The sequence below is a fragment of the Daucus carota genome, chromosome 2 (assembly GCF_001625215.2).
Source record: "Daucus carota subsp. sativus chromosome 2, DH1 v3.0, whole genome shotgun sequence".
In the NCBI taxonomy this organism is placed as follows: Eukaryota; Viridiplantae; Streptophyta; class Magnoliopsida; order Apiales; family Apiaceae; genus Daucus; species Daucus carota.
The window spans coordinates 44,585,431-44,596,212 of record NC_030382.2 but is presented as its reverse complement, the minus strand read 5'-3'; the positions used below and the strand labels follow the sequence as shown (position 1 = coordinate 44,596,212).

The following is a 10,782-nucleotide window of genomic DNA, read 5'->3' as shown; positions in this document are numbered from 1 at the left end:
AATCAGGCATTCAGTTGCATATGAGGTTGCATTTAGTTGCAGGGGGAGGGGGTAGTATTTTTGCAATTTAGAAACTTGGTTTAGTAAATATGCAATTAATTTAGGAAGATGGTATTTTTGCAAATAAGATCTTAAAAAGTAGTATATTTGATAAATTCCCTTATTTCAATTGGCGGGAGTTTCCAATTCCGGTCAAATTTATATTTTCGACCAAAATTTCAAAATTTTGAGCGGCAAAATGAAAATTTTCAAAAATTCCAAAAATTTCAAAGTCTGGCAGAGTTTTTTGGCAGAATATTTTCAACCAAATACGGTCGAAAATTTCCGGCCAAAATGTGAATTTCGACTAGCTTATCTTCAACTGTTTTTCTATCGTCGAAAATACCAGAAATGATCGAAAATAACTATTTTCGAACTGAAAGGCCAAGCCGAGCGGGAAATACCCACCTCCAAGTATATACATCGAACTGTCAAAATCAGTATTGTGTGAAGTAAAACTCTATCAAAGTCATAATTTACGAAGTAAAACTCTATCTAGCTAGGGTGGTCCATGTGAATTGTGATAGAGTACTTAATTAGCTAATGGTCCTTAATTTTACATCTATTGGTTTCCTCGGTTGTCCGAGAGTCAGAGTGAAGCAGATGATCAAGAGAAAGATTGTATAGTTTAGGCCGGAAGAGTTTAACTCTTACTACATTTTAAAACCTGACTTTTGCTTATCTTGAAAGTTATTGTTAATTTATATATTGATTTTTGATATTAAAAATTCAACACACCTAGGACGAGGTAAGAATTTATCTCCTCTTATTACGTATTCGACTTGGACTCTTTGAGTTTTAAAATTTTAAGAATTATATATTAGGAGAATAAATACTGATCATTTAAGAATTCATAAACCTACTAACTCGAAAAATATCAAGAGAATAACATTGTTATAGTTAAGTTGAAGCTATATATATAACTAGCATGCATGAAATGTAACTTCTCATTACATAAAAGCTTAAGGTTAACTGGTTTCGCCTCCGTCTTGTATTTCAAATGCAGAGAATAAGGTTTTGTGTGTGGACGAAAATACAAATGAATCTCCTCTATTATTTTCCAATTAAGAACCAGTCAGGCGAAGACAATATTTTCATAGATTCAAGGCACATATTCATTTCGATTCCCTGCTCTCTAAACAATTCAATTTTGTCGCATTGTTCAAGTTGTAAGCCCAGTTCAAGATATTTTCCCCTTCAAGTTTAAACCCAAGTTTTTCACAATTTCACACTAGGTACGTCTCCATCGGCAATATAAACTTTTCTTTTCCCTAAATAAGAACAAATTACAAGATCCTAACTATTTTTGTGTATAAATAGCCCAACATGTAACCCTATATACTCACACTACAACTAGCCCTTTGCCTCTTTACAAGCTCATATTATAAACTCTTCTTGTTGAGATGGCTTCAAAGGTTTTAGCATCAAGCACCACTCTTCTTTTGGTCTTGAACCTTCTTTTCTTCACATTGGTCACTTCAAATACTCCTTGTCCTCCACCACCAAAACCTAAATCACCAAAATGCCCGTGCGAAACAACACCAACCCCGAAAACCCCGAAAACTCCGAAAACACCGAAGTCACCTACTCCTAAACCTCCGACCACACCTACTCCTACACCACCAAGTACCCCGACGGCTCCGGCATCACCAAAATGCGATGCTCTAAAATTGGGTGTCTGCGGTAATCTTCTAGGAGGTTTGCTTGGTCTTGTCCTCGGAACCCCGGATAAGGAGCCATGCTGTAGTCTCCTTCAAGGAGTTGGTGATCTTGATGCAGCTCTATGTCTTTGCACCGCCCTTAAAGCTAATGTCTTGGGTATTAACCTCAACATACCGGTTAATTTGAGCTTGTTGCTCAACTACTGTGACAAGAAAACCCCCGAGGGCTTCCAATGTTCTTAAGTTTTTACTTTCGAAATCTTCTTCTCTGTTTGCCAGTGATATGTCTTTTCATTTATGTAATCTTATGTCATGTTTTGAATAAAGGAGGGAGGCACCTCGCCTTCTTTCAGGTCTTCTGTAAGAACATACCTCGTATTTGTATCCTTTTTCATTCAGTTAACAGATAAATGTAATCTTCTTTCCCGTCTATCCACTTCAAATTTCTCCTTGCGTTTTCTGTAATGCATTGCTATTCAGTAATTCACGTGAATCTCATATATATATATATATGTGTTTAATTACTTAGATAGTTTATACTTATACCACTTGAGAATATACAGTATACATGCACATGCATGCATGTCAAAGTCAAGGTGCCGAGAATGTAACATAATACTAATACATTAATACTGGCCTGATGCATGCCTAAAGCCCTAAACCAGCCAATATCTTCATTTCAAAGTCAACACTTGGTGCATGATTAATTACATGATGCATATATATAGTGAACTCTAAACACACCCTAGCTCCTTAGCTTGAGCCATATTTGTACTTTCTTGGAATTCATGCATGGTACATTTTATTCCCCCAAACTCTATTTTTATTCAATCACATGAACATCAGTAGAGAATGGTACACATGCATACAGAAAACAACGATAATATAATTACAAGGAACTGGGGAGAATACTCTCACATGCAACTTCCTCCGACATTCCTTCAAAAATAAGATTCATATGCGGCTTACACTCAACTGTCTCATCAACACCAAATCTCAAATCGTTTGATATATACTCCGACTTCCATCCCTGAGTTGTATGCGTAGGGGAGCGGCAGACATTTAATGCTTCTCTAAATATAGTTCTATAAATTATTTTTCAAACTTTTTACTGAATAAAAGTTTAACTTAAATTTTTATTCCGAAAAAAATCTTAAAAATAAGTTATTCAACTACTCCCTCCGTCCCCCTGAGTAGTATACATTGGGGGACGGGGACGCGGCACGGACTTTATGCTCCTGTAAAGTGTAGTTGTGTAATTTATTTTTAAAATTTTCTTTTTCTGAATTAAAGTTTGGATGTTATATTTTTATACAGAAAAAGAAAATCTCAAAAATAAGTTACAGAACTATATTTTATAAGAGTATTGAAATGCGTGTCGAGCAGTTAAAAAGAAACGTATACAATTAAATGAGACAGAGGGAGTATATTTTATAGAAGCATTAAGCTATGTGCTAAATACTGAACGTATAAAATTAAATGGGACGGAAAGAGTACTAGACATCGTGCAGAACCACATTATACAAAATCTACTATGGAATACAATATTTCCACCTAGAATCTTTTGTCTAAGGCGAACTCCAACCATAGATCCAAATTTGGATCACAAAATAATCCAAATATAGGTCGAGATCTATCTCCTATTCCAACCATGTGATCCAAATATAGGTCCAAATTCACTTGTCCTTGTTACAAGCCTCTTTTCCTGTCTCATAAGTCATCACTATCTTCTATGGTAATTTGATTCTTAGAAAATTCTGTAGTGTGTTTGTTAAGAGGTTGTGACTGCTTCAAGTTTGGTAAGAATACATCTGCCCCTCCCCTAGCAGCTTTATTTGAATTTAATTATCTTTTCTAATCGAGTACAAGAGTTGAAATTTGAGAAGAATCTAATTATAACCCCTGCATAAATTATTCATTCTAGACGACCTGTGAAGTATGCCAAACTCACTATTGCGAGCTATCGTTTTCCTTTTAATTTAGATATATACGAGCGGATACTTCATAATTGTCCTCTTATTAGTTCATATCTGCAAATTGTGCGCCTTATAAAACAACATATATAGACGACGTTTGATTCGCTGCAGACCAATTAAAATCGTAAGATCTCTCAAGTCAAGTCAATGCAATATTTACAATGCACCAAATTTATTCGGGATCCTATGGTGAGAGGAGTCCAAGACTTTAGAGTGTAGTATAATCCAGTGATTGTTATATGCTCTAAACTGCGGGAATTATTAATTGTGTCTATTTAATTAAGTCTCATTTTGTACTTCAAAATCAGTTCAATTCCTTTTTAAATCTCAACCACAGTCAGGTAATTAATTAACTTTTTTTTTTAAAATTTCCCTCCTGATATTTCATAATCTCGATTCTGCCAATATATATACTGGCAATTGGAGTGTGACCATTGATTATTGATTTGGATTGGAATTTCGGTATCTATAAAGAAAACAAGACAAAAACTTAAAAACGCGTCTTCACTTATTCATTATGGATGCCGCGTCACTATAATTTTCCTGTAACACACTGCAATATAATTGAATTAATATAAAATTCTTCTTATCAAATTATCTAAAGATTTTGAAAGCCTAGTAGCATATATAACTTTCATCTCAACCCAACTGCGTACAGCTTGGGCAAGTCTTCGTCACTGTCGGCCCTTCGTTCAAGTGGTCGCTCTTCTTTCTCTGTACTGGAAATGAAAATGAAATCTTAAAGAAATTAATATTAATTAGATTTAAGACGATATAAATGTAAATGCCTATACACCAGATATATTTATTTCTGAACATGGTTGATTAATATATAGTTGCGACTTGCTCGATAGGCTTCATATATAACACAAGCAGATATTTCGTAAATCATCGATCACTCGTATAAAATCAACTATTACAAACAAATTAATCAACTGTTACAAACAAAATGATGATTTCAGTTTTGAGACTAGTTCAAATCGGCTCCCTTTGAAAATGACTGGAGTCTGAAAAGAATGAAGTGTTTCGTGGATGACAATAAAACCAATCTATTTCTAATTCATTTTGCTAATAAGAACCAATAGCTATATACAAACATTGAATCCCAAGGCACACATTCATTTCAATTAGCTGTTACATCCAAAACTCGTCTTGTCGCATCTCTCAAGTTGCAAATTAACGCCCAAGTCTAAGATGATCCTCACTTTAACCAAATCTATTCACATTATAATAATATGGATCTTTAATTATTTTCGATTCGGGAATTTCTTAACTAAAAATGAACGAAAGATCTCATATCATTTTATCTATAAATAGCACGCCCTGTAACCATTTATATTCACCACAAACCAGCTTAATTAGTATTTTTCTTCTTCTTGAGATGGCGTCAAAGGTTCTATCATATAGTGCCACTCTTCTTTTGGTCTTGAACCTTCTCTTCTTCTCTTTGGTCACTTCTACCGCTCCTTGTCCTCCACCACCAAAACCCAAATCACCAAAATGCCCTTGCGGCACAACACCCACCCCGAAGCCTCCGGCAACCCCTACTCCAAAATCTGCGAAATGCGATGGTCTAAAATTGGGTGTTTGCGCCAAAGTTTTGGGAGGTTTGGTGGGTACTGTCGTGGGAACTCCGGACAAAAAGCCATGCTGTAGTCTCCTCCAAGGTGTAGCTGATCTTGATGCTGCTCTTTGTCTTTGCACCGCCATTAAAGCTAATGTCTTGGGCCTTAACCTCAATGTACCCGTTGATTTGAGCTTGCTGCTTAACTATTGTGGCAAGAAGGCTCCCGCCGGTTTCAAATGCGCCTGAGTTCACATTCTCCGTTTATCCTTGATTTCTCGAGGGATCTTCAAGTACTACTATTATCACAGTGTCTTATGATTAAGTAAGTGTCATAAGATTTAGCGTGCGTGTTTTCTCTTCCGTTTGGTAATTCAGTTCATATGTATACGAACAATTTCAAATTCAGTGCTTAAAATATTTATCTTGATGTGGATCGCAACCATCCATCACCACCTTGTGTGCATGGACATACCTACTTTACTTCCCGAAATAAGGTGGTATTTACGAAGTGATCACACGCGTGACCGGATCGATCTCTCGCTGCACGATATATTCTGATAATCAACGTATCAAACCGCAGAATCATCTGCATGATTAGTATTGATCGTGTTCGAGAATCTTATGACTATAATTTACTCGAGAGAAAGGCCTATAAGAAGCTTTTGACTTATTATTCAGTAGAAGTTAGTTATTAATTTGGTGTACACTGTCAGCCATTTGTTATATTTGGAATTGGAATAGAATCTCATTTGTGGCAGCAAAGAGTATTATGGGCATTACTACATCAAGTAGACCCTGGTCTTGGTTATTACGTGCTGGTAGATTTGGGAGAACAAGACCTGCCTAAATCCCTAACGTCAGAGAGCAACTCCAATAGCTTAGCTATTTGGAGTCTTAAACCAAAATATGAGAAATATGAAAAAATAATCCACTCCAACTGTATCCTAATGATTCCCCAAATCACTAAGATCCATTAGCCATGCCTTATCTTTAGCTAACTTCTCTCCTCTCTCAAATCTTATTTTATAATAAATTTTGAAAACAAACATGTTCTCTCTTTTCACCTATTGTAATAATGGTAATTTTTAATAATAAAATAGTATGTAAAGAATGAATATAAGGAATATTGTTGTTGGTGAGAATAGCCATTATCATCTTAAGTCACTAGGATCTAATATTTTATATTATATTTAAGGAATGTGCTAAGATGTTGCTGGAGATGCTCTAAGGATTATAATTAAGCGCCTTGTATACATAATTAAGCGGTTTTGCTTGACAAATAGTCAATTGATTCTTCTAATTAATTAAACTTCTTCTCTGTATGCTAAATAAATTGAGACAGAAAATAGAACTTTCTCATATCAAACCAACATACATATGGACGATGGTATTTTAAAATAGACTATATATATAATATTTTAAAATAGACTATATATATATGCACAGAGCACGAGATATCCAAAAATGTACGTGTAAATGTACGTATGATCATAACACGTACATGCAAGAAACACACTTACACAAGTGTACACACATCGATGACATCGATCTGGTTAAGATGCGAAGAACATAAAATATTGCAAGTGAATGTACGACAGGCAAATTTGTCTGAGATATTTTTTTTATATTATTATTTCCAGTAATTAAATTAACCCACTACTGTTACATTTGTTGATTTATAAGATTATGGGGTTCTTTGACTAGATTTAAAAGCTCAACTTCCATATTTATGCAGAAGATACCACCACTAAGATGGAAGAGTTGCCACATCAGCATGACAGTTCTGAGAAGTTACTTATTACATTTAAGTAATTTTCATTTGTAATTAATAGACATTTTTTTTAATTTAAAGTAAACTATTCTCGTAACTCGTCTAATCTTCTACTCTTAACATTTAATTGTTTCTTGTAGCCATCATCCGATCCATTCAAGTTCTGTAGAAAAAGATAGTTCATAAATTATAAACTCGAGTTGTTGAAGAAAATCTTATATGGTGAACTTCAGCTCAAAAGTTCTGTAGAAAATTTTATAGTACAAAATTTTAAAATCTGCATTAAAATAAAAAAATTAATAACTACAAATAATACAAGTAAAAATAGTACAAGACACTTGTGATACCTCTAACCACCCGGGATCCCGTAAACAACTTCTTTAAAAGTAAAAATAAAAATAACGCGAAATAAATCTTTGGCACTATAAGCATATCAACTCTTTAGCTGCTGAAAGTCGAAGTCATTTTCTTTTAAAAAAGAAGCAGAAGTTGGGTCTCCAAAATAAGCTGGGTTAGGAAGCTTTTTTTTTCCTGAGCTTCTTTTCACTCTATTAAGCACTTGCAGAATTTTGCCAAACGCACACTTAAGAGCAGAAGCGGGCGTTGCAGGTTTTTAAGCCCATAAACCATCACTCCCAAACACCCACATATTATGATCATATACTAGCCAGCGTGCACTGCCACGTTTACTAAACCATCACGCTCATACATAATTAATATTCTAGTGTGATAATGTTTTCGTTTTTTGCCTTTGGGTTGTTATATATTTATTCATCGCAGAAAAGAGTAAAAAATTTGTTCGGACGACACTGAGGAAGCTGGAACTAAGAAGGCAGCTGACTAGGTTTACATAGGTTCAAACACAGACATCGATTATGTAACGCCATTCATTATACACAATATTATATTCAAAAATTATTACTCCAGGAGGACTTGCCGAAACTAAATCTGACGAGGACTACTACTTTGGACTACTCCTAAAACTGATGATATTCCACTTCCGGTGTTCTGAAAATAGTTCACATGCTCTCCTCGAAAGATGTGGCAACCCGAATCCTTTACAGCTTCAATTCACAGAGAAGAAAACAAAATGCCCAGTTGTCAATTGAATGAAAGCTTATTCCCGTCCATGTAGAAAAAAAAAGTTAATGGAATGGTTGTTTCTTTAGAAAAAGGAAAGAAAACAGCGATATAGACTAAAGCTGTACAGTAATAAGTTCGAAATATATAGGCAATGAAACAAATAGTACGAAAAAGATACACATAAATCTGTGCAAATGACACTATTTTTCTAAAATTGATGATTCTGTTCAGTGTCACGGATGGATAGAAGTAGTCACGGATTTGTGTCTTGAAATTGGTGCAGCGTAAAAAAACAATGAGATACTCTAAAATTGCATGCATGTGTATATTTCTAGTATGTAAGATTTTATCTCTCTTATATGAATCCTCCAGCTAATGAGGCAAACATTATTATTTTATTAGTTTGTGACATTAAAATTCAGCTATAAAGTAACAAAGGGTATCAAACTTTGAAGTGCAAGAGAAAGAGTGAGGGTTTGATTTGGAACCCTGAATGAGTGATGGGTTCTAAGGTTTTAGCCATGTTGTTGATATATATGATTTGCATTGTGATTTCTTTGCCACCTATCTATGCTTGTGGTTATTGTGAGCCGCGGCCACCTTACAGGCAGCCTAACCCTCCGACTCATCCTCGGCCACATCCGCCCGAACATGGCGGAGGAGGGCCTGGTGGAAAGCCACCGGGTGTTCTTCCACCCATTGTGATGCCCCCTCCGGTAACTAATCCTCCTGGTCATATTCCTCCAATCGTGTTGCCGCCCATAGTTAATCCTCCTGGAACAATACCACCGCCTTCATCCAGCTATCCACCTTACACAAGCCCTCCAGGAAGTGGCGGGGGAGGTGGTGGTGGTGGATCACCTGGTAGTGGCGGAGGTGGACATGGTGGATCGCCTGGTAGTGGTGGAGGTGGTGGATCGCCTGGTAGTGGTGGAGGTGGTGGATCGCCTGGTAGTGGTGGAGGTGGTGGATCACCTGGCAGTGGTGGAGGTGGACATGGTGGTGGTGGACACGGAGGAGGTGGTGGATCACCTGGCAGTGGTGGAGGTGGACATGGTGGTGGTGGACACGGTGGAGGTGGTGGATCACCTGGCAGTGGTGGAGGTGGACACGGTGGAGGTGGTGGATCACCGGGCAGTGGTGGAGGTGGACATGGCGGTGGTGGATCACCTGGTAGTGGCGGAGGTGGTGGATCGCCTGGTAGTGGCGGAGGTGGACATGGTGGTGGTGGATCACCTGGTAGTGGTGGTGGCGGAGGTGGATCTCCAGGAGGTGGGGGTGGTGGACCTGGCTGTGGTGGTTGCGGTGGAGGACCAGGTCTCGTCCCTCCGCCTGCTACTTGTCCCATCAATGCACTAAAACTAGGGCTGTGTGTGGATGTGTTGGGAGGATTGGTGCATATTGGTTTGGGAGATCCAGTAGAGAATGTATGTTGTCCAGTACTTCAAGGTTTGCTTGAGCTAGAAGCAGCTATCTGCCTCTGCACCACCATTAGGCTTAAACTTCTTAACCTCAACATTTTCATCCCTCTCGCTCTTCAAGTACTAGCAACTTGTGGAATAACTCCTCCTCCTGGCTTCGTATGCCCTCCTTTGGTGTAATATAATCATGCATGCATATATTCTCCATATCCTAGCTAGTTGTTCAATAGTTAGGGTTTTTATTAACGTGCGTGTTATGCCTGGAACGAGACTTTAATGTCGAATATAATTAAGGCCAGATGCGACTGATATTTTGGCCTCTTAGTATGTACTTTTCTGGGGATCTTGTAATATCGTATGAATAATATACTACTGGTCTTCTGGCTTCTTCACCTTTTGACGCAGTACGGAAGCGTAGGAAAAACAAACGTTAATCCTAAAGAACAAGATTGAATCCGCAAGCACAAATTCAATTGATAATTCCGGAATCCACCAGAAAGATGAGAAAACTCTCTAGGTTTTGATATCAATCATAATTCATCATATCCATCATAATATGGTTTTTATAGGGATATAAAAACCCTACAAGGAAATAAAGACATGTCCTAATTAAAGTCAAATAATAATAAAGTAGGAAAATCCTAATTAAAATCAAATATTAATAAAGTAAGCATGATCATGTTGCTTTGAGCATGACCATGCAACCAAGCCCTCCATCCCTCGCCTGTGCTACTGGATGGTTTTGCCAATCTGGCATGATCATGCAAGTTTTGGCAGGTTCATGCTAAGCCTTTAGCATGATCACGCCGTCCGTAGACGCTCTTCTTTCTATCCATTGCGTCTTCTATATGTGCAGCTAATCGTCCTACATCACCTTTTCTTTAGTTTGTTTTTATGATAATGGATTTCATAAGTAGTCATATGATCTGAATTCTAGCTCAGCTGGTCATGCTTGGTATCCAATGTCAATGTTAGAGTAATCTCGAAACATTTAACCTAGCGAGCTCATAATATATCAGGATATTCCGTGAATGTCCTAATGTTCATCACTATTTCTACACACTTTAGATATGTGAATATTTCAACAGGCTCACTATATAATTCTTCCCAGTCCCTAAAGAATTCGGCAACAATAACATCTCGCTGGCTAATCTAGACATTTTGATCTGCAGTGCAAACACCTCTCTGATCAAAGGACCCGCTAACCGTGAAGTTCAAGATAATTAATTAGGTCTGAACGGGTCCAATAATCATTCAAAAACCC

General features: G+C 37.1%; 3 protein-coding genes across 13 annotated transcripts; all 3 read left to right on the top strand.

The window, feature by feature from the left end:
- The first annotated feature begins 1,373 nt into the window (after positions 1–1,373).
- Positions 1,374–2,153, top strand: LOC108209060 (pEARLI1-like lipid transfer protein 3). Its single transcript, XM_017379776.2, has one exon. The coding sequence runs from the start codon at positions 1,443–1,445 to the stop codon at positions 1,941–1,943; it is 501 nt and encodes a 166-aa protein (XP_017235265.1). The 5' UTR covers positions 1,374–1,442; the 3' UTR covers positions 1,944–2,153.
- A 2,852-nt stretch (positions 2,154–5,005) lies between these two features.
- On the top strand, positions 5,006–5,668 carry LOC108209059 (14 kDa proline-rich protein DC2.15). The gene has a single exon (XM_017379775.2). The coding sequence runs from the start codon at positions 5,058–5,060 to the stop codon at positions 5,487–5,489; it is 432 nt and encodes a 143-aa protein (XP_017235264.1). The 5' UTR covers positions 5,006–5,057; the 3' UTR covers positions 5,490–5,668.
- A 2,748-nt stretch (positions 5,669–8,416) lies between these two features.
- On the top strand, positions 8,417–9,910 carry LOC108209058 (36.4 kDa proline-rich protein). 11 transcript variants are annotated; one of them, XM_064087743.1, is made up of 3 exons: positions 8,419–9,144; positions 9,175–9,201; positions 9,244–9,910. In XM_064087743.1, the coding sequence occupies exons 1-3, from the start codon at positions 8,598–8,600 to the stop codon at positions 9,696–9,698; spliced, it is 1,029 nt and encodes a 342-aa protein (XP_063943813.1). In that variant the 5' UTR covers positions 8,419–8,597; the 3' UTR covers positions 9,699–9,910. The 11 variants fall into 11 exon arrangements, with proteins under 11 accessions (XP_063943810.1, XP_017235260.1, XP_017235261.1 ...); XM_064087747.1 differs by lacking the exon at positions 9,175–9,201 and having other exon boundaries at positions 8,421–9,087; positions 9,118–9,144; XM_064087740.1 differs by having other exon boundaries at positions 8,417–9,144; positions 9,175–9,910.
- The last annotated feature ends 872 nt before the right edge of the window (positions 9,911–10,782 follow it).

Excerpts from the sequence above, each read along its gene's own strand:
- LOC108209060 (XM_017379776.2), top strand. The coding sequence starts at position 1,443 with ATGGCTTCAAAGGTTTTAGCATCAAGCACCACTCTTCTTTTGGTCTTG.
- LOC108209058 (XM_017379771.2), top strand. The coding sequence starts at position 8,598 with ATGGGTTCTAAGGTTTTAGCCATGTTGTTGATATATATGATTTGCATT.
- LOC108209059 (XM_017379775.2), top strand. The coding sequence starts at position 5,058 with ATGGCGTCAAAGGTTCTATCATATAGTGCCACTCTTCTTTTGGTCTTG.